We start from the raw sequence: 22,824 nt of genomic DNA on the forward strand, positions 1-22,824 counted from the left end.
CAGGAACCAGGAGCTTCTTCTGGGTTTCCAACATGTAGGTACAGGGCCCCAAGCACTTGGGCCATCTTTTGCTGCTTCCCCAGGCCATAGAGGAGAGCTGGATGGGAAGAGGAGCAGCCGGGACTAGAACCGGCGCCCATATGGGATGCCAGTGCCACAGGCAGAAGCCTAGCTTACTAAGCGACAGTGCTGGCCCCAATCATTTATATTTGAAACAGTAAATTATGCAGAAACCTGAGCTACTAATAGCAGCTTGGGACTTGGTGTATAGCATAGGCCAGACTCTGAGGATGGGGAGGGAGAGGGAAAGGTGGCCCAGGGAAGTGCCCAGGCCAGATGGGTGGCACCAGAACAGAACCTCGCTGAGGTCACTGCAGTGGAAGAGGTGAACCGGGCCATGTAACAACATCTAGCATTTAACACAGTTCACATCGGCTTCTGCGCTGGTGGATCTACAAATGCAGTCTTTGAAAGGGGAGAATCTACCTTTGTTCACCGATCTTCAGAAGGGAGTGAAACTTGGACACCCGAGGTTCAAGTTTGCCCCTAATGTGCTTTGATTCAGTTTTCTTGAATTATTGCATTTGCCCCTTTACATTTGTTTCAAAGATTTGCCGTGACATAAATTGGTGACAAGGCTCCCTCTCAGACCGCGACGGGGACTTGGCTTGTCTCCTTGGGAGGCTGGGCTGGGCTTGTGTCTGGGCTCTGCTGGTGCTCAGGCCTCATCCTTTTACCGGGATCAGTGTACACCTGTAGAGCTCCGTACAGCTGCCCCGGGCCCTGCGCCCTGCTGTTCCCCACCCTGCCGAGGAATCCTCTTGCTGTCTCTGCAGGCTTGTGGTCAGGTGGGAGTGCGGGAAGACAGAGCGGGTGCCGGATTGGGTTCGCAGTGTGAGGTTGTATAACAAGAGGTACGTGGGACAGAGCCTGGAAACCCCCGGGCATAAACTGCTTCTGGGCTGCTGCGTAGCACCGTGACCCTGTGGAGCTCAGAGCGAGAGATGTGGGGAGAAAGGGGGCTGTGGCTCACCTCACCACCGGGAGGCTCCACCCCACTCCCTCGGCTCGGGCACCGTGGGCACAGGTTTATCCAAGACAGAGGCCTCGCCTCACTGTCCATCCCCTGTTGTCTGGCCTCTTTGTGCATCCAGAATAGTCAGTGCCTCTGAACTCATGACTTCGCAAGCCTTGACTCCACACCAAGGGCTTTTGTATGTTCAGGATGAGGTCAGAGGTGGTATCGCTTGTGGTGCCTCTGGACCTGGTGCTGTGGCGCAGTGTGGTGGTGAGGTAGGTTGGACAACCTGGGCATTCCTTTCAGTTTTACTTCTAACTGCTGCTGTGATGTTAGCAGGGCCACCTCGCTGCTCTAGGCCTCTGTGAGGTGACGCCACACACACCAGCTTCAGAGATCTCTTCCCATTCCACCATCTCGAGTCTAAATGTCAGCAGAAGAGATGGAAGAAGAAGAAAATCAAATCCAGCGTGTGTGGCTCTCGGTCCCAAAAAATGCATTCCCTTATCCTGACTTTCACCTTTGGAAGTCAAAACAGATCATAAAGATGAGCCAATGACCTTGTGTAATGATGGAAAATTATAGGTGTCTCCCAGAATGTGTGTGATCTTGTCCTTGCCACCAAGAAAATCCCAGCTCAAATGCCGGCACCACGTGAAGACATTTACAATGACAAACTTTCCAACAGGCTGCTTATCATGGGTGTTGTGTCTCCTCCCCTCTGGCCCCTTCTCTTGGGCTTTTATCTGTTAGGAATGATTTAGGGGTGTGCCAGTATAAAGGATGGCTCTTGGTTAACTCAGGAAACACATGTGCTGTGCACAGTCATCACTGTGTTACTGGCATTGAAGTTCTGTGGGATCACACCAGTGGACTTGGAAGATCTGGGGAGTTAGCCTTGATCTTGAACACATTCTGAGAAGCTAACCACTCTAACTGTGCTGCTCTAAGTGCCTCATCTTGTATTACTTCTAAGTATCTTATGTTGCATCTTCCCACTGTACCTGATCATATTTGCCATCCTTGAACTGGCTCAACGTTCCCTAACCTGCCAAGCTGGCCAAAGCATTTGCTATGCAGGCTGGAAAATACAGCCCACTACTGAAACCCCCTTTGCTCTTTTAGTCCTCTCCTGTTCTTGCCTAGCAAACTCCAGCCCTAGTGCCTCCCGTCTTACCTCTGGAGGACTGAGAGGTGCTGGAGAACATCTCACAGCTGAGCCCCTTGCTACCCACAGCTCATGTGCCCACCCACAGCTGAGTCTTGGTACTGCCTGTCCAGTTTTACACCTGTGCCTAAGCAATCCTACATCCCTTAGGAAGCTGTTGGAACAGGCTGTCGCCTCCTTCCAGCTCTCCACTTGTGCTCAGCCCCTGGCCCCGTGTCCTACCCCAGGCAGCACATCCCGTCCCAGACAGGAAATCACTCAGATTCCCACCATTCCCCGCCCACTTACCTGCATCTGCACTTTATTTCTTTCCTTCCTTCTGACGTGCCAGCGTGAGCTCTTCACCCAGCGCTCTGGATTTGCATGACTGGTTCAGTCTGGGAAACTCTGACTCAGTGGCCCTGCCCTTTGCCGAGTCTTCCTTCTCCAGGGACTCTCTTCTCTTAGCATGTAACAGTGTTCAAGCCTATGCGTCCCTGGAAAAGCTTGTTGGTGCTGCCGTTGCTTGATTTTGTTGTGTTTGCTTCCATAGCCAAGCTTCTTGGAGGGGTTGCTCGTCTCTGTCTTCACCTGCGTGTCTCCTGTTTGCTCCAAACCCAACACCCAGCACCCTCTGTTCGCCACCGTACCAATCCTATTCCAGTAGACACAGTTGTCGAGCATTCTTGAAATGCATCTCCCTGAATTTTCAAGCCCTCTTGCTGTCTGTTCCCCCAGTGCACTGCCCTCCTCTAAGGCCATCTCTGCTCAAGCAGCATTACTGGAACCACTACAGCTCTCCTGCGCCCGTCATGCCTTGATACCTGCTGTTTTCTCTTTCCAGAACCATGTTCGTTCCTTTGTCTTCCAAGCTAACTCCTACCAACTTTTCAAGATGCAACTCTAATCTATGCTGCCTCCACTAAGGCCCCTCAGTCTCCAACCTAATGCTTTTTTGGGTTCCCCATAACATCCTGTGCTGATCTCTAGCTAGCACGGGACTGCAAGGAGTTCAATTCCTACTTTATTTGTCTTGCTTGCCCATCCATCTGTAAAGCTCTTGACAACATGCCTGCTCAGAGATCAGCATGAAACAGATGTTCAACAAAAATTGGGCAAGTGGCACATAAAGGGAGTCCTACACTGGGGAGGACCCATAATCATAAGCCTGGAAGAGGCCCTTCCTTTATTTTTGGCACAGCAAATACCCTTCCCCTCTGTGGTCATCTTTTCTCTCCCAGTTGCACAGGCTGGAGGATGCAGCCTCTCCAGAGGTTAAAGGGGTCCAAGGAGGGCACTCTTGACCCCTGCGCCCGTGACAAATGCAGTGGGGTGGACATCACAGGCGTGCAGGCGGTGGGTGGCTGCTGGCAGTAGAAAGAAGACGTTGGCAGCTAGAATAGACTTGATCCCCATGTTCAAGTCAGGCGAGACACCGGGATGTTGAAGACAATTTTATGTATGTCACATATTTTCTAAGAGGCTATGAGCTCTTTAGGACCAGGAGCCTCCCCTTAGGTTTGTTTGTTTTTTAATTACTCATTGTAGTGTTAGATATCTGTGAAGTATTGGCTTGATTTTCAAAGACAGTCCTCTGTGTGGGGTTGCACATATAAAACAAGCCTCAGCCTGCTGGCTGGCTCAGCCGTCTCTGCTGCACTCAGTGGCACCCAAACCAGCCCCAGGATGCCTGCCCACACCTGTGTCTGTCTCCCCCATCACCCCAACCCCCGCTGTCAGTGGGCAGCTGCATTGTCTCATTCATTGTGGGATTAGTGGCAAGCATGTATACAGCAGGCACTCCATGAATGTTTCTTTGTGAAATGACCCTGTGTGTGACATACAACACATGTGCAAGTCGATCCACACTCACTTTTGCAGTCCATGCCCACAGGTACACACAAAGTTGGTTCGCTGCTGAGTGGGAAGTCTGTGGGCCTGGTGACTCACTAGTTGTTGCTTAGATTAGGAAAACACATGAGAATTCTCTGGGACTTGGGCTTTTTTGAATGACTGTCTTGATCAGTTTCTGGGCATCTCATACCTGCTCTAGAATATGTAGACATAGCCATCATTCCCGACTCAGAAGGCTCATGAAAATCTATGGATGATGGATAGCCGGTGCTATGGCGTAGCGAGTAAAGCCGCTGCCTGCAGTGCCAGCATCCTATATGGGTGCCAGTTCAAGTCCCGGCTGCTCCACTTCCCGTCCAGCTCTCTGCTATGGCCTGGGAAAGCAGTGAAAGATGGTCCAGATTCTTGGGCTCCTGCACCTGTGTGGGAGACCTGGAGGAAGCTCCTGGCTTCAGATCAGTGCAGCTCCGGCCATTGTGGCCAATTGGGGAGTGAATCAGCAGATGGAAGACCTCTCTGTCTCTCTGCCTCTCCTCTCTCTGTGTAACTCTGTTTCAAATAAATAAATCTTAAAAGAAAGAAAGAAAGAAAGAAAGAAAGAAACAAACAAACAAACAAACTCCGTGAATGAGCACTGTAGCGAAGAGCATCTTCCAGTTCAGAAGAAGTTTGCGGATCCCCCCATGTCTTTTTTCCCTTGGATTGCTCTGTCCCTCCTAGAGTTTACAAAACACTTCCTTGTGTTTCTCACAAACATCGATTTCCCTAAACTTCAAGTATCTTACTGCTGTTCAGTTTTCTATGGGAACTTCCCAGTTCTCAGTGACTCACCATGTGGCAATGTGTGCCTTTTCTTTTTCTTCTTCTTCTTTTTTTTTTTTTTTTTGACATGCAGAGTGGCTAGTGAGAGAGAGAGAGAGAGAGACAGAGAGAAAGGTCTTCCTTTTTGCCGTTGGTTCACCCTCCAATGGCCGCCGCGGCCGGTGTGCTGCGGCCGGCACATTGTGCTGATCCGAAGGCAGGAGCCAGGTGCTTCTCCTGGTCTCTCATGGGGTGCAGGGCCCAAGCACTTGGGCCATCCTCCACTGCACTCCCGGGCCACAGCAGAGAGCTGGCCTGGAAGAGGGGCAACCGGGACAGAATCCGGCGCCCCGACCGGGACTAGAACCCGGTGTGCCAGCGCCGCAGGCAGAGGATTAGCAAAGTGAGCTGCGGCGCCGGCCAATGTGTGCCTTTTCTTAAGCATCCAGCAGCAATAGCAGGGGGTAAGAGGCGAAGGGAGCCGTCATTCATGGACAACAGCAGCGGGAAGCAATCTGCTGGGTGTTTACCCACGTGAGACTGTTGAACGCTCAGCAGCCTGGTGAGAGGTGTGGTAGGCCATCCTATGGTCTCACCACGGTTCACGAATCCCTTCGTGTTGGTCTGGCCCCTGCTGTCCTTTCCAAGTTCACATCCGATCATTTGCCTTTTCCTTTGCCAGCCTCCGACCACGGTGGCCTGCCCTGCGACCCTTGTGTGAGAAGCCTGGGAGTCTGCCCTCTCAAGTTGTCTGCTTGGCTCCTTCAAACACCAGCTCCTTGGGGGAAGGAAGGCCTCCCCTGGGCACCTTTTCTAGAAGTCCTTCTGTTCTCTAGTCCTTTATCCTCCTTGTTTCCCATGCAACTTGTAGGAAGGTGTCTGTGTGTGTGTGTGTGTGTGTATGGTGCAATATCAGGTATATTTTCAATAGAGAGCAAGTCTCTTTATCTTGTTTGCTATTGCCTTGATTACTAGTTTTCCCTAGCACCTGGTCCCGCACCTGCCTGTGGTGGGAACTAGATAAATACTGAACGAATGCGTCCCTCTCAGAAGAGAACATTGAGCACGGACAGATGTCTCCATCGGAGTCAGACCTACTGCATCTGCCCCGGAGTTCTGGGAGAGCAAGATCTGTGCCCTGGACTCCTCCAGCCCCTAGTTCTGTGCCCCTGTCTTGTCACTTCCTGATGCCTGTGTCTCAGGGCCCACCCAGGAAATAACCATCTTAGCTGATCTCTTCCATCCAGGTAGACCTGAGGCGCCAGCAGGTTTCCCAGACTGTGGAGGAGGTGCAGAAAGTTGTCCACCGTCTGACCACAGAAATCAGCCACCAAGACATTAGATTTCAAGCTGTGCCTTACTGTGATACCCACAATGGGAACATTAAGGTAAGCAAGGCTCACTGACTCCAAGTGCCTACCAGCAGATCAAGGACATTGGATGGGTGGAACTTGGCATATGACAGGTGCTCCCCCCTCTAAGAATCTAATAAGGCTTCCTATTTCTGCAGTTGCTCTTCGTCTTACCATTTGCTGCCTCATTTCATAGCAGCTATCTCATTCCTAGCTGCTAAAAACCAGCCTTAGAGAAGTAAATGGCTTGATCAGGCCACACTAGAGCCAGCACTCACACCAAGGCGTCTGAGTCCAAGCACATTGAATTGTAATGCCTAAAGCTCAGTAAAGTGCACACTCCTTAATTAAGCCTCTACTTAGATTAGGACATGGTGGCGGAACTGAGGACTCTGATGACAAAGTAGTTGAAAGCGACAGTGTGTGGGTTGCAGGTGGGGAAGGAAGTGGACGTGTCCTTCAGACACCACAGGGCAGCCTTGCCATCCTCTCCTGCTGAGGATCCCACCCAGCAGGAGGGCCCGGGGCAGGGCGTGACCACCTGCCTTTACGCAAGACTGAAGTATGCACAAAAGCCATTCTCAGAGAAATGACCTCACTCTTGCCTGTTAAAAACCTTGTGTTGAAAACAAGATAGTGGGGCCAGCCTTGTGATCTACCCCCCACCCAGAGTTCCAAGTCTGTTTCAGTCTTTGTACCTGTGACTCAGGAAACCAGCAGCCCCAGCAGGTGAATTTCCCTGCCCCCAGCATCACAGTGGGTTCCTGGTAGAACAAAGACCGAATCCTCTTGCAACATCCATGTCTCGCTCTCTGTCCACCTCATCACATTGCTGAGCTGTGAGTGGTCCGTGAGCTGCCTGGCTCCACAGGTCAGCTCCCCGAGGCCTCTGACAACCTCCAAGCCTGTGAACTTAAGTTGCTTTCTCTCCTGATCCTAGGTTTTGGCCCCCAGCCACTTCCTCGTCACCGTCCCGGTGAGAGGCCTGGCTGGGTACCGGGAGGCCAGGGAGCAGCGCTGGCGGTACTACACCCTGCAGGGCACCAGGCTCCCCTGCCCCTTGCGGGACCCCGAGGGCCTGCAGCAATGGCTGGCGGTGGAGCAGTTTATGAAGAGCCTGTGGCAGTGGCATGAGGCCGACGTGAACATTGAGGGGGACATCGTGCCCGCCAAGGTCCTGCAGGTGTTCCGGAAGCTGGTGGAGAATGCCATCAGAACCTGTCACCTCTCAGGTGAGCTGATCAGGGACCAGCACGGAGCAAATGGGTGGCGCTTTCCGTGTGCTCTCAGCCATGTGGACGTCACCTGAGACAGCTGTCATGGGCTTCCTGCGTCTGTTTAATCCCCATAATGTGAAGTAGCTCATTTTGCTTTCTTTTCTACTGGGACACAGGGAAGAGTGGAATTCGTACTCAGCAGACACTCGAAGCATTTAAGTAGATCACTGCTCGGGCACAGGGCTATGCACGCTGTCCAGGGTGGTGGCTTCGAAGCCGAAGTGTACTTTTAAAATATTGCATGTTTTTCACAAGCCCCAGAGCTTTATCTGCATCTTCTTCTGCACCCTCCGTCTGACTGCCACTGGACACTGCTGAGTGGCACCAAGACTCAAAATCCGGAAGCCAAAAAGACCGGTTCTGTTTGCTAGCCCCCAGATTTTAAACTACTGTATAGTGAAGCAGATGCATGTCACACACACACACACACACACACACACCCCTTGTGGTCATACAAGGTGAAAAGGTGAACTGCAAACTGCAAACAGTGGCTCATATTCTGATGGATAAAAAAGGACATTCATAAACCAAGAAGAAAAAAGATGAGTTGACCAATGGAAATAATGAAAGTACAACAAAAGAATCACACACACAAAAAATAGATGGCTGATAAAAATCGGAAGAATGCTCCATGCAGTGTGTATTTCCAGGAGCGTACATGAAAATACCTGGCAGATTGGCGGAGAGGAAAAGCGTGAGTGGGTTCAGAGCGGGGCGGGGCAAAACAGATCTTCTCATTTATTCCCCGAAATTCTTGATGCATCGTTTTTTGATTTTTGGTTTTTTTTTGTTTTTTTTTTTGGACAGGCAGAGTGGATAGTGAGAGACAGAGAGAAAGGTCTTCCTTTTTGCCATTGGTTCACCCTCCAATGGCCGCTGTGGCCAGCGCATCTCGCTGATCCGAAGCCAGGAGCCAGGTGCTTCTCCTGGTCTCCCATGCGGGTGCAGGGCCCAAGGACTTGGGCCATCCTCCACTGCCTTCCCGGGCCACAGCAGAGAGCTGGCCTGGAAGAGGGGCAACCAGGACAGAATCCAGCGCCCCGACCGGGACTAGAAGCCGGTGTGCTGGCGCCGCAAGGCGGAGGATTAGCCTGTTAAGCCACGGCGCCGGCCGATGCCTTGTTTTTAGCGGGTAGTTTGTCTATTTTTTTTTTTCTTTACAATGTGTTTACTTGGCGATTCGGCAATTCCAGCTCTAGAAATAATCTCAGTGGCTTACAAAGGACACCTGGTGAAGTAAACTTTGCTGCCTCTGCCTAGGGGACTACGGTGCAGCCCCCAAGAGGAGAGAGGAGCGCTTGCACACGCATCCAAGTGTGAGACCCATGCCTGCTCCATAGTGAGGGGACGAGCAGTTCACACCTCTGTGGTAGAAAAGGATGCACTTGTACTTGTGTTTGTCTAGACTGAATGTTTCTGGCAAAGTCCATACTGGCAATCCTTCATGTGTAACGAATTTTTATACAGAGGACGCCTTCACAGATTATTTAATCCTCATAGCAGCCCTAGAGTACGGATTCTTTTTCTCCCTATTTTGCAGGCGAGAAAACTGAGGCTTAGAGAGATGGCGTGGCTTGCCAAAGGCCACACATCCAGGCAGCAAATCTAGGTGCAGAAGCAGGGTGTGGGCCAGGCAGGCTGGCTCCGGCACTTGCTCGCCTCGAGTGCTTTGCGACATTGTCAACAGTGAAAGTGCAAACGCGAGATTCAGGCCAGGCCAGGTTGGCCAGGTGCTTTAGACAGATGGTGGGCAGGTGCCAGAGAGCCGCCCGGTCCTGGATGGGATGCAGACAGAAGCCCTCCGTCCCACCCCAGCCGCCTTGAGAATCGTGTTCTCCTTTCATACAGCCTCACACAATCAGGGAGCTCTCGTGTGCTCCTGCGATCAAGGGAAAACAAGATAATAGATCTCAGATTCAAGACAGTTTGTCTTTATCGGCAGTGAAGGCAAACAAACCGAAAGGACTGGATCATTTGAGAGAAGAAATGTGAGCTGAGGACAGTCTGGGACCGGGAGTGGAAGACCTCCAGATACACTCATTCTCTCTCCCTCTCGTTGCCTGGTTAGAAATCAAGGCAGGGAGGGGCTTTTTGGCGCGCCCTGCGCCCTTTAAACAATGGCCTTGACAGGCTTTGACGTGTTTCATGATTACAGGGGCTGATGATGATAAATACGTCTGCGGCTGGTCTGGCTTAGTGGATGATGGGAGCAAATACCATGCCACCTAAGAGACTGGAGCTTGGATAGGAGAACAGGTCAGCCAAGCTCCACCAAGGGCATGTGGCTAAATAAGGGGACGCAGGCTGTCCTCAGACAGTGTCAGAACTGTGGGTGAAGACAAGTAAAACAGCACTGGCCATCCCTGCATTTCCAACAGCCAGGCGCCTGGGTGGAAGGGAGAAGGCTGTCGAACCGCTAGAGTTCATTTCGCAGGAGCGAATCCTCTGCTTCTTATTCCCTAACTCTCCCTTTCAGTTGCCCTTCTGAAAAGAATGAATTGATGTAAAAGAAAGATATAAAAGGCTGGGGGCGGTGGGGAGAGGAGAGCCCGCCCGCCCTGAGGATTCCCGGGATGCTCACACAGGGCGCACCGTCGGGTTAAGCTGGATGGAGCCCTGACCCCACACTCCCTGCCCTGAACGCTGTGTGGGGCGAGGCTGTCCCTTCTCACCAGCCCTGTGCTCATCACCCCGCAGGTAAGGTCAGCCTGCTGGCCAACCGCGCTGCAGTCTGGGTTGCCGTGGAAACGTCCGCCTGCCAAGTGGAAGTGGAGCTGGCACCCATGGTGGAGATCCCCACCGCCTGGTCCCAGAAAGCCCAGTGGCCTCGGTGTCTGAAGCGCTGGCCCTCCCCGGAGAAAGTGGGGTGCATCAAGGTAGGAGTGGGGTGGGGCCCAGCTCCCCCGTGCAGAGACCCCAGCAGCTGCCCAGGCACAGTGTTAGCGCTGTCACCAGGTCACTGCCTCTCAGAGTTCGGCCTGCACTAGCAGCGGCGGCACCTGAGAAGTTGGTAGAAATGCAGGGTCCAGGGCCCCGCGCTGGCCCTGCGGAGTCTGCGTGGGGCTCCGTGCAGGGCCCGGCAGGCAGCCTGTGCTCTGGCTGCCCTGGGGGAGGTTCTGATGCAAGCTCTAGGTGATCTGCTGCAGAGAACGCAGGCGGAGCCTTCTCCTGCCAGTGGCCCCACCCAGGCCGGCTTGTGTCTTCCTCAAAGGGGGTCGTACTGTCGCCTTGTAGGAGGCACCCGCCTTTCTGGTAGTGGGTTCCCCAGGCTGGAGGCCTGCTCCCGGAATGGCTTTTGGTGTGGGCAAGCCGCCGCCTCACTCCTCCGCCCTGTCTCTCCACCCCCCGCAGTCGTTTGGGTTCAACCTGCTGGCCTGCTCAAGTTACCACTGGCACCTGAGCTTCCTGCAGGCCGAGCAGGTGCTGCTGCAGCAGCTGGACGAGGACGGGGGCTGCCGCCGGAAGTGCTTCCAGGTCCTGAGGCAGCTGAAGGAGGACGTCTGGTGTCCAGGGAGGCGGCCGGTCATCACGGCCCACCACCTGCAGGTGAGCCGCGGCGCCCCCTTGTGGCCACGCTGATGGCGAGTGTGTGAGATCAATTTGAGAGGGGGCACGGTCTGCCTAGGGGCCTCCCACAACCTGGGATTCACTTCGGCAATGTGCAGCCTCAGGCCATGTGTGTGTCCACCGCACCTTGCGCAGGGCAACACATCCTCTGTGTCCCTTCCCTTTTCTGTCCCTCTTTTCTCTCCTCCACTCCCCACCTCTTGAGACCCAACATCCTCCTCCCTTTCTTTTTGTGTATATCAGTGATAATTCCTTGATATTGTACATTGACACACATTTGTATGCATTGATGGGGTACAGCCTAATTCGATTCATATATGCAATGTGTAATGATCAAATCGGGGTGATTAGTGTTTCCTTGTTTTCCTCTGTGAGGGGAGCTTTGGACTCTCCCAGCTATATTTGGAAATAAATAATAACTTGCTGTAAATCCACAGGCACCTGCTGGCCTGTGGAACCCCAGAACTTCTCTTCCTGTCTAACGAGGGTTTGCTATTGGTTATCCTGCCTGCCCCCTACCCTGCCCACTCCCTGGGGACCACTGTTCTACGTCTGCACACAGGAGAAGACGTGCAGTGTTTGTCCTGTGTCTGGCTCGTTCACCGAACATGGCATGCTCCGGTTCCGTCCGCACTGCTGCGCACGCCAGGATTTCATTCCTCTTTATGGCTGTGTTCCATCCTGTCTATCACAGGTCTTCTCTACCCTTTCACCTGTCAGTGGGCACCTGGGCTCATTCTTTATCTTCTCTATGGTGAACAGTGCTGCAAGGAACCTGGGCGTGCAGGGGGCTCTTTGAGACGCTGTCCTTGCTTCCTTTGGATGTATTCCCAGCAGTGAGATTGCTGGTCCGTATGGTGGTCCTGCTGTTTTCTGTTGTTTTGAGGAACCTTTACACGGTCTCTGTGACGGCTGCAGTAATTCATGTTCCCACGAGTAGTATGGCTGAGAGTTCCCCCTTCTCCATGTCCTTGCCAGCATTTATCTTTTGTCTTTTTGATAACAGCTGTTCAAGAGGATATTACGTTGTATCTTGTTTATGAAAACAATTTTTCATTTGTCTACATGAGAGACAAAGACAGCAAAGCAGATACACACACACACACACAGGGCAGAGAGAGAGAGAGAGAGAGAGAGAGAGGACTTCCATCCACTGATTTACTTCCCATATTTCTGCAGCAGCCGGTGGGGCGGAATCTGGGAACAGGGAATTCAGTGCAGGTCTCCCACAAGGGAGGCCAGGACCCGGTGACTTGAGCTGTCACTGCTGCCTCCCTGGGTCTGCATTAGCAGGAAGCTAGAGTTGGGAGCTGGCGACAGGCATTGTAGCCTGGCGCTCTAAGATGGGGTGTGGACATCCCAATGGCAGTGGCTGATCCCCAGGCCACGTGCCTGCTCTGTTGTTGTGTTGTTGGTTTGCATTCCCTGACAAGTGGCGATGCTGAGCATTTTCTCTACACTTAGTGACCATTTCTCTAGCTTCTTTTGAAAAGCGTCTACTTAGATGACTTGCTGTCTTTGAGTCCCATCGTTTATTTATTTATTTATTTTTTGCTGTTGAGTTCTGACCATTAATCTCTCATCAGATGTGCGGTCGGCAAGTATCTGCTCCCGTTCTGTAAGCTGACTGTTCACTACGTTGCTGGTTTCCTTTCTTGTACAGTTTCTATGCGCTATGAAACCATTTGTCCACTTTTAGTTTTTGCTGCCTGTGCTGTGGGGACCTAACCAGCAACATCTTTGCCTGTGCCAGTGTCTTGCAGTGCTTCTTCTGTGTGTTCTCTGGGTAGTTTCAGGTCTCCCGTATACGTCTTTGGTCTATTTTGAGTAATTTTGCATACAGTCAGAAGCGGGGATCCAGTTCCATTCTTCCGACTATGAATATCCATTTCTAGAGTAGACCGCCCTCTCTTTAGGACGTTCTTGGTGCCTTTGGCAAGAGGAACCAAACCTTATGGACCAAACCATATGAAGGATTAAATGGGGAAGATTTTGCAGTAGTTGAGAGCAGAGAGAACGCAGATTCAGATTCACCAGGATCATAGTGGCTGTGGAGGGGCAGGGGGAAGGGACGGAGTGGCTGGTGGTAAGAACCGGCGCAGATTGGCTGGATGGCCACTGCAGAGGCCTGGGCAAGGTTCCGTGTTGTCGTGGAAGAGCATGGTGACGCTGGAGATGAAGATACGTGCACGGACTTGAGAAATGCAGGCAGGAGGATTAGCAGGACCTGGTTGGGGTGGGAGGTGACGAGAAGGATGGCTCCTGGGTCTGTGTCTCGCATAACCGGCTGGAGAGGCGAGTCTGGTGGCCCATCCGGTTTGTGAGGAAAGACTGGGAGTTCGATGGGGACAGGCTGAGACTCAGATCCAGGAGACACACAAGGCCAGGAGGTCGGAGGCCAAGTCCCAGCTGGAGTGCTGGGCCCCTCCCCTGCGCGGGCGGGAGTTGGAGCCCGGGTCAGTCGGTCGGTTAGTCAGTCATAGAAGGAACATAGAGCTGGAGAGTGGATGCGGGGAAGAGAAGGGCGGGGCCTGGCCTGCGCCTCCAGGGAGTGGATTGAGGCAGGGAATGGCAGGAGAGGAAGTGAGGACAAACGATGGAGCTGGCTGCACCAGGGAGGTGCAGGGCAGGAGGGAGGCGAGGGAGCTTTGAACAGGTGGAAGGGCACTAAGCAGAGCGCAGTCAGCTCCTGGGAGGTGGGGGCCTGAGAGCCCGGGGAGGGATCAGTCTCAGCCGGGAGGGGGCAGGTGCAGCCAGTGGGGCTTGGCAGGGTGAGGGTTTCTACTGTCCCTGGCATCCCCTGGGAGTGGGGTGCTGCAGAGAGAGGGCCCCTGGCCATCCTTGGAAGGCCAGGAGGACGGAGGGCCCAGCTGAGGTTGGAGCTCAGGGCGGGTCCCCTGCGCCTTCCCCGGCCACTGGGCCATTGTCTCTGCTGCTGTGACCGCGGCTCACCGCGCCTCTCCCTCCCGCAGACGGTGCTCTTCTGGACCTGCGAGAAGTACCCGCACCCCAAGGACTGGCAGGGCTTCGGCACGGCGCTCCTGCGCCTGGTGAGGAAGCTGCACAAGTGCGTGAGCCAGCACTTCCTGAAACACTACTTCGTCCGCAACACCAACCTCCTCCGCGGGGCCAGCGCCAGCGAGCTGGACGCCGTGGCCCAAAAGCTGGCCGCCTTCCTCAAGAACCCCCAGCTCGGCCCGCCCTGAGGCCGCCCTGGCACGCCGCCCTCGGGCGCCATCCTTCCCCGGCCCCGGGAGATGGCGTCGGGGCGGAGAACCGGGCCAGCAGCCAGCTGGTGGCACTGCGGCCCTCGCTACCTCTCTTGGGGACGGCGCTCAGCCACCGTCCCCGAGGCACAGGTTCTGAGCCAGTAACCGGTCACCCGTGCTGTTCCTTGTCCCTTGCTCGGGCTCGGGTCGCCTGGCAGTGGCAGTGGCCTGTGCTCTGTCCCTGCCCGAGTCTGCTGCAAACACAGAAGGCATTCCCATGACTTGTGAAAGCCAAGGACCAAAGGGCAGCTCGGCCTGCCGCGGGCTGCGGGCTGCTGGCCGCAGCGCTGTCTTTGGGGCAGGGATGGAACCTTCCTCCCGCATATGGAGCGGACTTGGTCTGGGATCCGCGTGGAGCGACCTCGGTGTCACGCACCCCTCCGTACATCCGTTGTGCGCCTCATTCACTCACTCGCTCACAGAGAAATGCTCCCTGGACACTGCGGCGACAGCGCGGAGCGAGCGCTGACCGGACGGGGATGACGCCGCCTGGTGGTGGGGACGAGAAGTGAGCCACGAAGAGATCCACACAGTGACTCCTGAAGCGTGGAGCTGGGGTCCCGCAAGGGTCCCGGCAGGTGAAAATGCACACAGCGGAAGGGCAGGGTGGCTACAGACAGGCCTGCAGGTCTCAGGTCACCTGGCCCTGCCCAGCGGGCGACGAGGCAGGGTTGTGATCTGAGATGGGCCGCGTGACTTTGGCCCTCTCCTGGGAGCAGAGGGCGTGGTGACGTGACCTGCTTTCTTCGGGAATGTTCTGGTAACTGCGTAAGGAGGGCCCGAGGCCCACACAGCGGTGCACGCTGAGCAGCTGCTCCGCCAAGCGGGAGCCTCCAGCTCTTCTGGCCCTCAGAGCTTCTCCAAGGGTCAGGCTCCTGTTTGATTTTTGAGCATCTCCCCCCAAAACATGCATGTATATGTGTGTGTGTGTGTATTGCAAAGTGAAGTTTCTGAAAGCATGAACCAATGATTTTGTTCTAATAAAAATTCATACTGAAGATGAAAATAATTATTTTTCAAAAGAGCTGTAACCCAATGGAGGGGTCCCTGGGCTATCCCACAGGAGATCGTAGCTTTAGAATGTTGAGAAAACATCTTTTCAAGCACACAGTGAGTCCGCAGCTGTGGAAAGCACGGACTGCAGAACCCATGTTCTGTGAAACCGTCAGAAGTTGCGTTCTAATTCTCATATTCGGGACCCTTGGGAGCATCACTTGTGAGAAGGTAGCAGGTGTAACAAGATGAAAAGATCCTAAGCACGTTTTTAAAACCCTCCATAGTTACAAAACACGAGAGGGAACTTCACCTGTGCCGTTGGTCCTAAATGCGCGCATGTGGGGACCGTTGGTCCTAAATGCGCGCGTGTGGGGGGAGGCGGTAAACACACTCCAGTCTGACTCCTGTGGATTCCTCTCTGTTCCCCGGGAGACCTGCGGGTTATGGACGCTGCCCATCATCAACCGATTCCTGAGTGTTGCCACAGCTGACCAGCAGAGGGCAGCAGGGGACCACATAAGGAAAGAGGAAGGTCCCGCCCTCGCTCATCCCCAGAGCCCAGCAGGTGTCACGCTTCTTGGCCCGGGATGGACCCCACCAGGTTCCTCCAAAAAGGAACAAGGACAGTGGGTTTCAGCTGATGCTAAATTGTTGGCCGTCCCCCGCCATTTTAGCCAAAGATTCCAGTCTTTGTGCTTAGTGCTCAGATTTTCAAAAGGTCCCTACTAGAGGCCGGTCCAGCCTGGACACTGGAGTGCCCAGCTCCATTCTGTGGTGTGGGGGACGGGTCAGCCAAGCTCGGGAAGAGTCGCGTACTGTTACTTCTCTATTTCACGGTCTCCAAAAGACCTTCGCCATCGTTCTGCACTCTTCCGGGGGCAGGGCTGTGTTTAGTGGTGGAAGGGTAGGCCGTTGGCCCCTGCGGTTGGCTGGCCTTTCCCTTCGGCTCTGACTCTGACTTCACTGCGTTTCCACGACCTCCTCCCCGCTGGGCATCATTTGGCCTGAATCGCCCCTCCACACCCCCTTCCCCAGCACCCCGGAGTGTGACTATTTACCGAGGTGACTGCGCTAAAATGAGACCATCAGCGTGGGGCCCTAATCCGATCCGAGTGGTGTCTCTATGAAAAGGGCTCAGCGAGGGGCGCGGGGATGTGCGCGCGCAGGGGGCGCCCACGTGAACATAGCGAGAGGGCGCCCTCCACAGGCCAAGGAGAGACCTGGCTGCCTTGATCGTGGCCTTCCCCACTCCGGAGGTGGGAGACCATGCCTTCCTGCCGTTGGAATCAGCCGGCCTGTGGTGTTTGTCCCGGTGGCCCTGAAAAATGGGCAGCAGGAGAAAGTGCACAGCTCCTCATCTTGATGGGAGGAGCACATGGAAAACTACATATAAAAAGCTCTCGGTCTAGCACCTGGATTATGCATGCCTCCCCGGCGGGACCCCATGCCCAGGGCTGCCATTTCTGACCACCCCACCGCCCTGTGCAGGCCGCCTTCCTACAGAGAACACAGGGCTTCAGAAAAGCCTGTAGCCGCCCCCACGGCTGAGTCCATCACTCATTCCCTTCGCCCCCATTTTAAAAATATTATTTATTTTTAAAGTTTACTTTTATTTATTTGGAAGGCAAAGAGAGAGAGAGAGAGAGAGAGAGAGAGAGAGAGAGATCTTTCATCCACTGGTTCATTCCCCAAAATGGCTACAGCAGCTGGGGCTGGGCCAGGTTGAAGCCCAGAGCCAGGAACTCCTTCTGGATCTCCCACGTGAGTGACAGGGACCCAGAGACTTGACCATCACCTGCTGCCTCCCAGGATGCATTAGCAGGGAGCTGGATTGAAAAGAGAGGCAGGAGGCCGGCGCCACGGCTCACTAGGCTAATCCTCCGCCTGCAGCGCCGGCACACCGGGTTCTAGTCCCGGTCGGGGAGCCGGATGCTGTCCCGGTTGCTCTTCTTCCAGTTCAGCTCTCTGCTGTGTCCTGGGAGGGCAGTGGAGGATGGCCCAAGTGCTTGGGCCCTGCACCCCATGGGAGACCAGGAGGAAGCACCTGGCTCCTGGCTTTGGATCGTGCCGGCTTCACTGTCTAATTCTGCCTTTCAAAAAAAATTAAAAAAAGAAAAGAAAAAAAAAAAAGAAAGAAAGAAAAGAGAGGCAGGACTCAATCCCGGGCTCACCAAATAAGGGATGCAGGCGTCCCAAGAGGCTTCCTAACTTCCTGCTCCACAACATCCAACCCCTGTGCCCACTGATGAAACAGAGGAAGACTCTCCAGAAAGGCTACCCTGTCCATAGCTTCTGATTCCTCCTGGCTTCTCCATCTTTCCAGTGATCCTCCCACATCCTCCTGCACCTGCTGCTTGGCTCGCCTCTCCCCTTCACGATCAAGCTCCCTGGGTTACACCTGTGTCTCCACTGCCTTGTCTCTTTCAACTTAATTGTGAAAGACATTTTTACCTGCAAAATCTGGCCTGTTTAAAGAATAAAATAAGACACACACCAGGGGCCAGCACTGTGGCGTAACAGGTAAAGCCACCACCTGCAGTGTCAGCATCCCATATGGGCACCAGTTCGAGTCCCGGCTGCTCCACTTCTGATCCAGCTCTCTGCTATGGCCTGGGAAAGCAGTGGAAGATGGCCCAAGTCCTTGGGCCCCTGCTTCCAGACATGCAAGAAGCTTTTGGCTCTTGGCTTCAGATCGGCCCAGCTCTGGCCATTGTGGCCATCTGGGGAGTGAACCAGCAGATGGAAAACCTCGCTTGCTTGCTCTCTCTGCCTCTCTGTAACTCTGCCTTCAAATAAATAAATAAATCTTAAAAAAAAAAAAAAAGACACACACACCAATATACTCCACTTAGGTGAAAAAAAAAAAAATTTGCCTAAACCTTGGAATTCTCCTAAGGGCCCCCCCCCCCCCCCCCCCCGACGTAGCTCCTGCTGTTACCAGGAGCAAGGCTGCTCAGGAGAGATGCTGCAAGGAGGTCAGGTGTATTTAAGACACTGGCAATCCTGGGAGGTGCGGGCCCCCATGGTGCAGTTCTCAGGCTAGCAGGCGGGCTTTCGAAGGGAAACACGAAAGGAAGCTGGAAGGGTCCAGGAACAAAAGGAACAAAGGACAGGGCCAGCTGCCAGGCGATAAGGGGCAGGCGGGAGCCAGCGTGGTTCCCTTCCTCCTGCAGCCATAAAGCTGGTCTGCTCTCACGTTGGCCAGAGCCAGATGACTTTGCAGCCTCCGCTGGCTTTCTCAAGGCCGGTGTCCAGAATGCGCAAGCGAGCGTAATTTATCTGCCAGGTTAAACATAAGTCTGATTAGTCCCCAAGTCAGCAGTGAGAGCAATCATTTCTACAGTGGGAGGGGAAGGAAAGCAGGCGTCCTATGACTGCTGCGATGGTACCCCAGCCACCCTGCCACTTTTCTGTGTGGTTTGCCCACCTGCTGGGTTTGGCTGAACGTCAGCCCCCAGCGATGTGCGAGGCATCAGTATTGCTTGTCTAAGAGAAGAGCTGCTACATGCGATTGTAAGATACCCCGGGTTGTAACAGGCATCTCCATTGTACATCAGAACATGAAAAAAAGATGAAGTCATAGAATCACCAGAATGTGGCCTACAAACCTCCAAAACAATGCGCTTTTAGTTTGCCTGTTTTTGAGCTTCACGCAGAATTATCCAGAATGAAGTCTTCTGTGATTGCCTTGTTGTCCACTACGCATTAGAGACTCCTGTGCGAATGCACTGGAAGCGGTGTGTTCCTTTTCACTACCATATAATGTTCCACTGCAGGACTCTGTCACACTTGATATTTCTGTAATTGGGAATTTAGATTATTTCTGGTTTCAGTGGCTTGACTGTTTTTGTGTACATCATTGTACACGTCTTCAGATGCATACAAGTCTTTTAACTGTATAGATAGAAGAAGAAAATTTAGGTTCACAGGATATACATAGGTTTAAATTTACTAAGTCATGTCAAAATACCGTCCAAAGCTATTACATTGATCTAAGTTCTCCATTTTAATGTAGGTGCATTTTCAATTGCTTTCTCCATTATAATAGAACACATTGTGCATATTGCTTGAGAAATCTGTTCTAAATATTTTATTTACTATTTATTTTCATTTTTGTTTTAGACTGAGAGAAAAAGAGAGATTTTCCATGCACTGGTTCATCCCATCTGAGTCTCCCATGTGGGAGGCAGGGACCCAGGTACTTGAGCCATCGTGCACTGTCCCCCAGGAAACACCTTAGCAGGAAACTGGAATAGAGTAGGGACTTGAACCCAAGGACTCCAGGATGGGGTGTTGGTATCCCAGGCTGCATCTTAACGGCTGCACCAAACCCATGCCCAAAGAAATCTTTTGGAGGTCATGGTGATGGGCTCCTTGTCATCTTCCAGAATTTTACAGTTGTATCCTTCACCAGAGTGGGAGGGACTCCTCGTGTTTCTGTTCTATTCCAATAACACTGGGCCATCTCTTTGCATGGAAATTTGTTGTAACTCACCTTAAAAACTGGTTAGGCTGGGGCCGGCACTGTGGCGTAGTGGGTGAAGCTGCCGCCTGCAGTGGCGGCATCTCATGTGGGTGCCGGTTCAAGACCTGGCTGTTCCACTTGCCATCCAGCTCTCTGCTGTGGTCTGGGAAAGCAGTAGAAGATGGCCCAAGTCCTTGGGCCCCCACACTCACGTGGGAGACCTGGAGGAAGCTCCTGGCTCCTGGCTTTGGATCGGCACAGCTCCGGCCATTGTGGCCAATTGGGGAGTGAACCAGTGGATGGAGGACCTCTTTCTCTCTCTTTCTCTCTCTCTGCCTCTCCTCTCTGTGTAACTCTGACTTTCAAGTAAATAAATAAATCTTTTAAAAAGAAACCTGTTAGGCGTCATGTTTTCTTTTTCAGAAGATTTTTAACTATTGATTCATTTATTTTAAGGATTGAAAGTATACAGGTTTTCTTTTTCTTCCTGATCAGGTGTTGTTTATTTGTTGTTAAATTAGAATTTCTTCATTTCCATTAAGTTTTCAAAGTTATTACTATAGAGGTGCTCATAATGCTTTATTATTTAAGTTTGGGTGCCTCTGTATTCATAATTTTTTTTAAAAGATGATTTTATTTATTTGAAAGGCAGACTGACAGAGGGAAAGAAACACACAGAGTGAGAGTGAGAGAGAGAGAGAGAGAGAGAGAGAGAGAGATCTTCCATGCTCTGTTTCAGTCTCCAAATGGCTGTAGCAGCCAGGACTAGGCCAGGTGGAAGCCAGGAGCCAGGCGCTCCATCCTTGTCTCCCACATGGGTGACAGGCCCAACACTTGGACCTTCATCTTCTGTCTTCCCAAGAAGGAGGCTGGGTTGGAAGCAGAGCCGTCAGCACTTGAACCAGCACTTGGAGATGGAATTCTAGCATCACAGAGGCAGTGTAACCTCCCGTGCCGCAATTCTGGCCCCTGTATTCATCTTTCTTGATAAATTTGTTACATAATTATCAAGAATAAATTGCTTAGGCTGGCACTGTGGTTCAATAGGCTAATCCTCCGCCTGCAGCGCCGGCACACCGGGTTCTAGTCTCGGTCGGGGCGCCGGATTCTGTCCCGGTTGCTCTTCTTCCAGTCCAGCTCTCTGCTGTGGCCCGGGAGGGCAGTGGAGGATGGCCCAAGTGCTTGGGCCCTGCACCCCATGGGAGACCAGGAGAAGCACCTGGCTCCTGGCTTCGGATCAGCGCAGCGCACAGGCCACAGCGGCCATTGGAGGGTGAACCAACGGAAAAGGAAGACCTTTCTCTCTGTCTCTCTCTCACTGTCCACTCTGCCTGTCAAAAAAAAAAAAAAAAAGAATAAATTGCTGACTTTGTTGCTCTTATCTATTGTATGTTTCTTTATCACATTACTTTCTGCTCATGTTGCTGCTTTCTCTCTTCTTTAGATTTTTTGAAATTAATTTATTTTTCTGAAAGGCAGAGTTACAGAGAGGCAGAGGCAGAAAGAGGTCTTCCATCTGCTGGTTCACTCCCCAAATGACCACAATGGCCAGAGCTGAGCTGATCTGAAGTCAGGAGCCTGGAGCTTCCTCTGGGTCTCTCATGCAGGTGCAGGGGCCCAAGGACCTGGGCTATCTTCTACTGCTTTCCCAGGCCACAGCAGAGAGCTGAATTGGAAGCAAAGCAGCTAGGACTCGAACCAGCGCCTATATGGGATGCTGGCACTGAAGATAGTGGCTTTATCTGCTACGCCAGAGTGCCAACCCCTAGATTATGATGTTTTAAAAATATTTATTTGAAAGAATCACAGAGAGAGAGGGAGAGACAGAGAGAGAGGTCTTTCATCCACTGGTTCACTCCCCAAATGGCTGCAATGGCCAGGGCTGGTCCAGGCCAAAGCCAGGAGCCAGGAGCTTCTTCTGGGTCTCCCACATGGGTGCAGGGGCCCAAGGACTTGGGCCATCCTCTACTGCTTCCCCAGGCACATTAACCGGGAGCTGGATCAGAAGTGGAGCAGCTAGGACATGAACTGGCATCCATTATGGGATGCTGGCGCTGCAGATGGCAGCGTAACCCACTACACCACAGCACCAGCCCCTTTAGATTTATTTCGATGTTCTTTTAAATTCCCAGCCTTTCTTGTAATTATAAAAATTCCTGTTAATACCCTTTTTGTGAACCGACACAGCTTCTCATATGTTGTATTTGCAGCTCCTTTCAGTTCAATTTCCCTTCCAATTTCTATCATGATTTCTTCTTTGATTCATGAAATACTTAGAAATTTTTTAAAGTTATTATTTCCAAAGACACTGGTGTCCTAGTTCTATTTGTATGATAATCAGAGAAGGTGGTCTAACAGACTCATTCCCTTGGCGTCTGTTGATGGCAGCATTTTAGCCTAGCACTTCTTACACGACCTGCATAGGAAGAAGGTGTGCTAGGTCAGCATCACGGTTAATAAACATCAGAGCGTACCCTGTTCACATTCCCTGTACCCTAAAAATTATTTGGACTGCATTTCCCAACATTCACTGAGAGAGCTGTTTGTAGTCTCCCACTATGGAGATGGGCATTGTGGTACAGCGAGAGAAGCTGTCACCTGGGACAATCACATCCCATGTAGAAATGCTCACTCAAGTCTCAGCTACTCGGTTTCCAATCCAGCTTCCCACTCATGTGCCTGAGAGGCAGTAGACGGTGGCTCAAGTACTTGAGTCCCAGATACCCACTTTTGAGACCTGGATGGAGTTTCTGGTTCCTGGCTTCAGCCTGGCCAGGGCCCAGCTGCTGCAGGCATTTGGGGAATGAACCAGTGGATAGAAGATTCTTTTTCTGTGCCTTTCCCTTTCAAATAAATAAATCCTTTTTAAAAATTTCTGGTTCAATTTCCTCTTACAGGTCTATCAAACTTTGGCTTAATGTATTTTGGTACTATGTTATTAGGAACATAGAAGCCTAGAATTTTGGTATATTCCCAGTAAACTGAAGCTTTTATCATTTTATTTTTATTTTTTTAAGATTTATTTATTTACTTGAAAGATTTACACAGAGAGGAGAGGCAGAGAGAGAGAGAGAGAGA

At 52.4% G+C, this 22,824-nt stretch overlaps 1 protein-coding gene across 6 annotated transcripts in view; it reads left to right on the forward strand.

Annotated features, from left to right (window-relative positions):
• MAB21L3 (mab-21 like 3) overlaps positions 1-15,280 on the forward strand; it is a 54,866-nt gene extending 39,586 nt beyond the window's left edge. For all 6 annotated transcript variants that reach the window (XM_062192034.1, XM_062192040.1, XM_062192038.1 and 3 more), the window contains exons 3-7: positions 6,068-6,208; positions 7,113-7,404; positions 10,147-10,325; positions 10,801-10,995; positions 13,989-15,280. In XM_062192034.1, the coding sequence (XP_062048018.1) occupies positions 6,068-6,208; positions 7,113-7,404; positions 10,147-10,325; positions 10,801-10,995; positions 13,989-14,222 (1,041 nt within the window). In that variant the 3' untranslated portion in view covers positions 14,223-15,280. The remainder of the gene's footprint in view (positions 1-6,067; positions 6,209-7,112; positions 7,405-10,146; positions 10,326-10,800; positions 10,996-13,988) is intronic.
• The last annotated feature ends 7,544 nt before the right edge of the window (positions 15,281-22,824 follow it).

The sequence above is a fragment of the Lepus europaeus genome, chromosome 5 (genome assembly GCF_033115175.1).
Source record: "Lepus europaeus isolate LE1 chromosome 5, mLepTim1.pri, whole genome shotgun sequence".
Taxonomy (NCBI): Eukaryota; Metazoa; Chordata; class Mammalia; order Lagomorpha; family Leporidae; genus Lepus; species Lepus europaeus.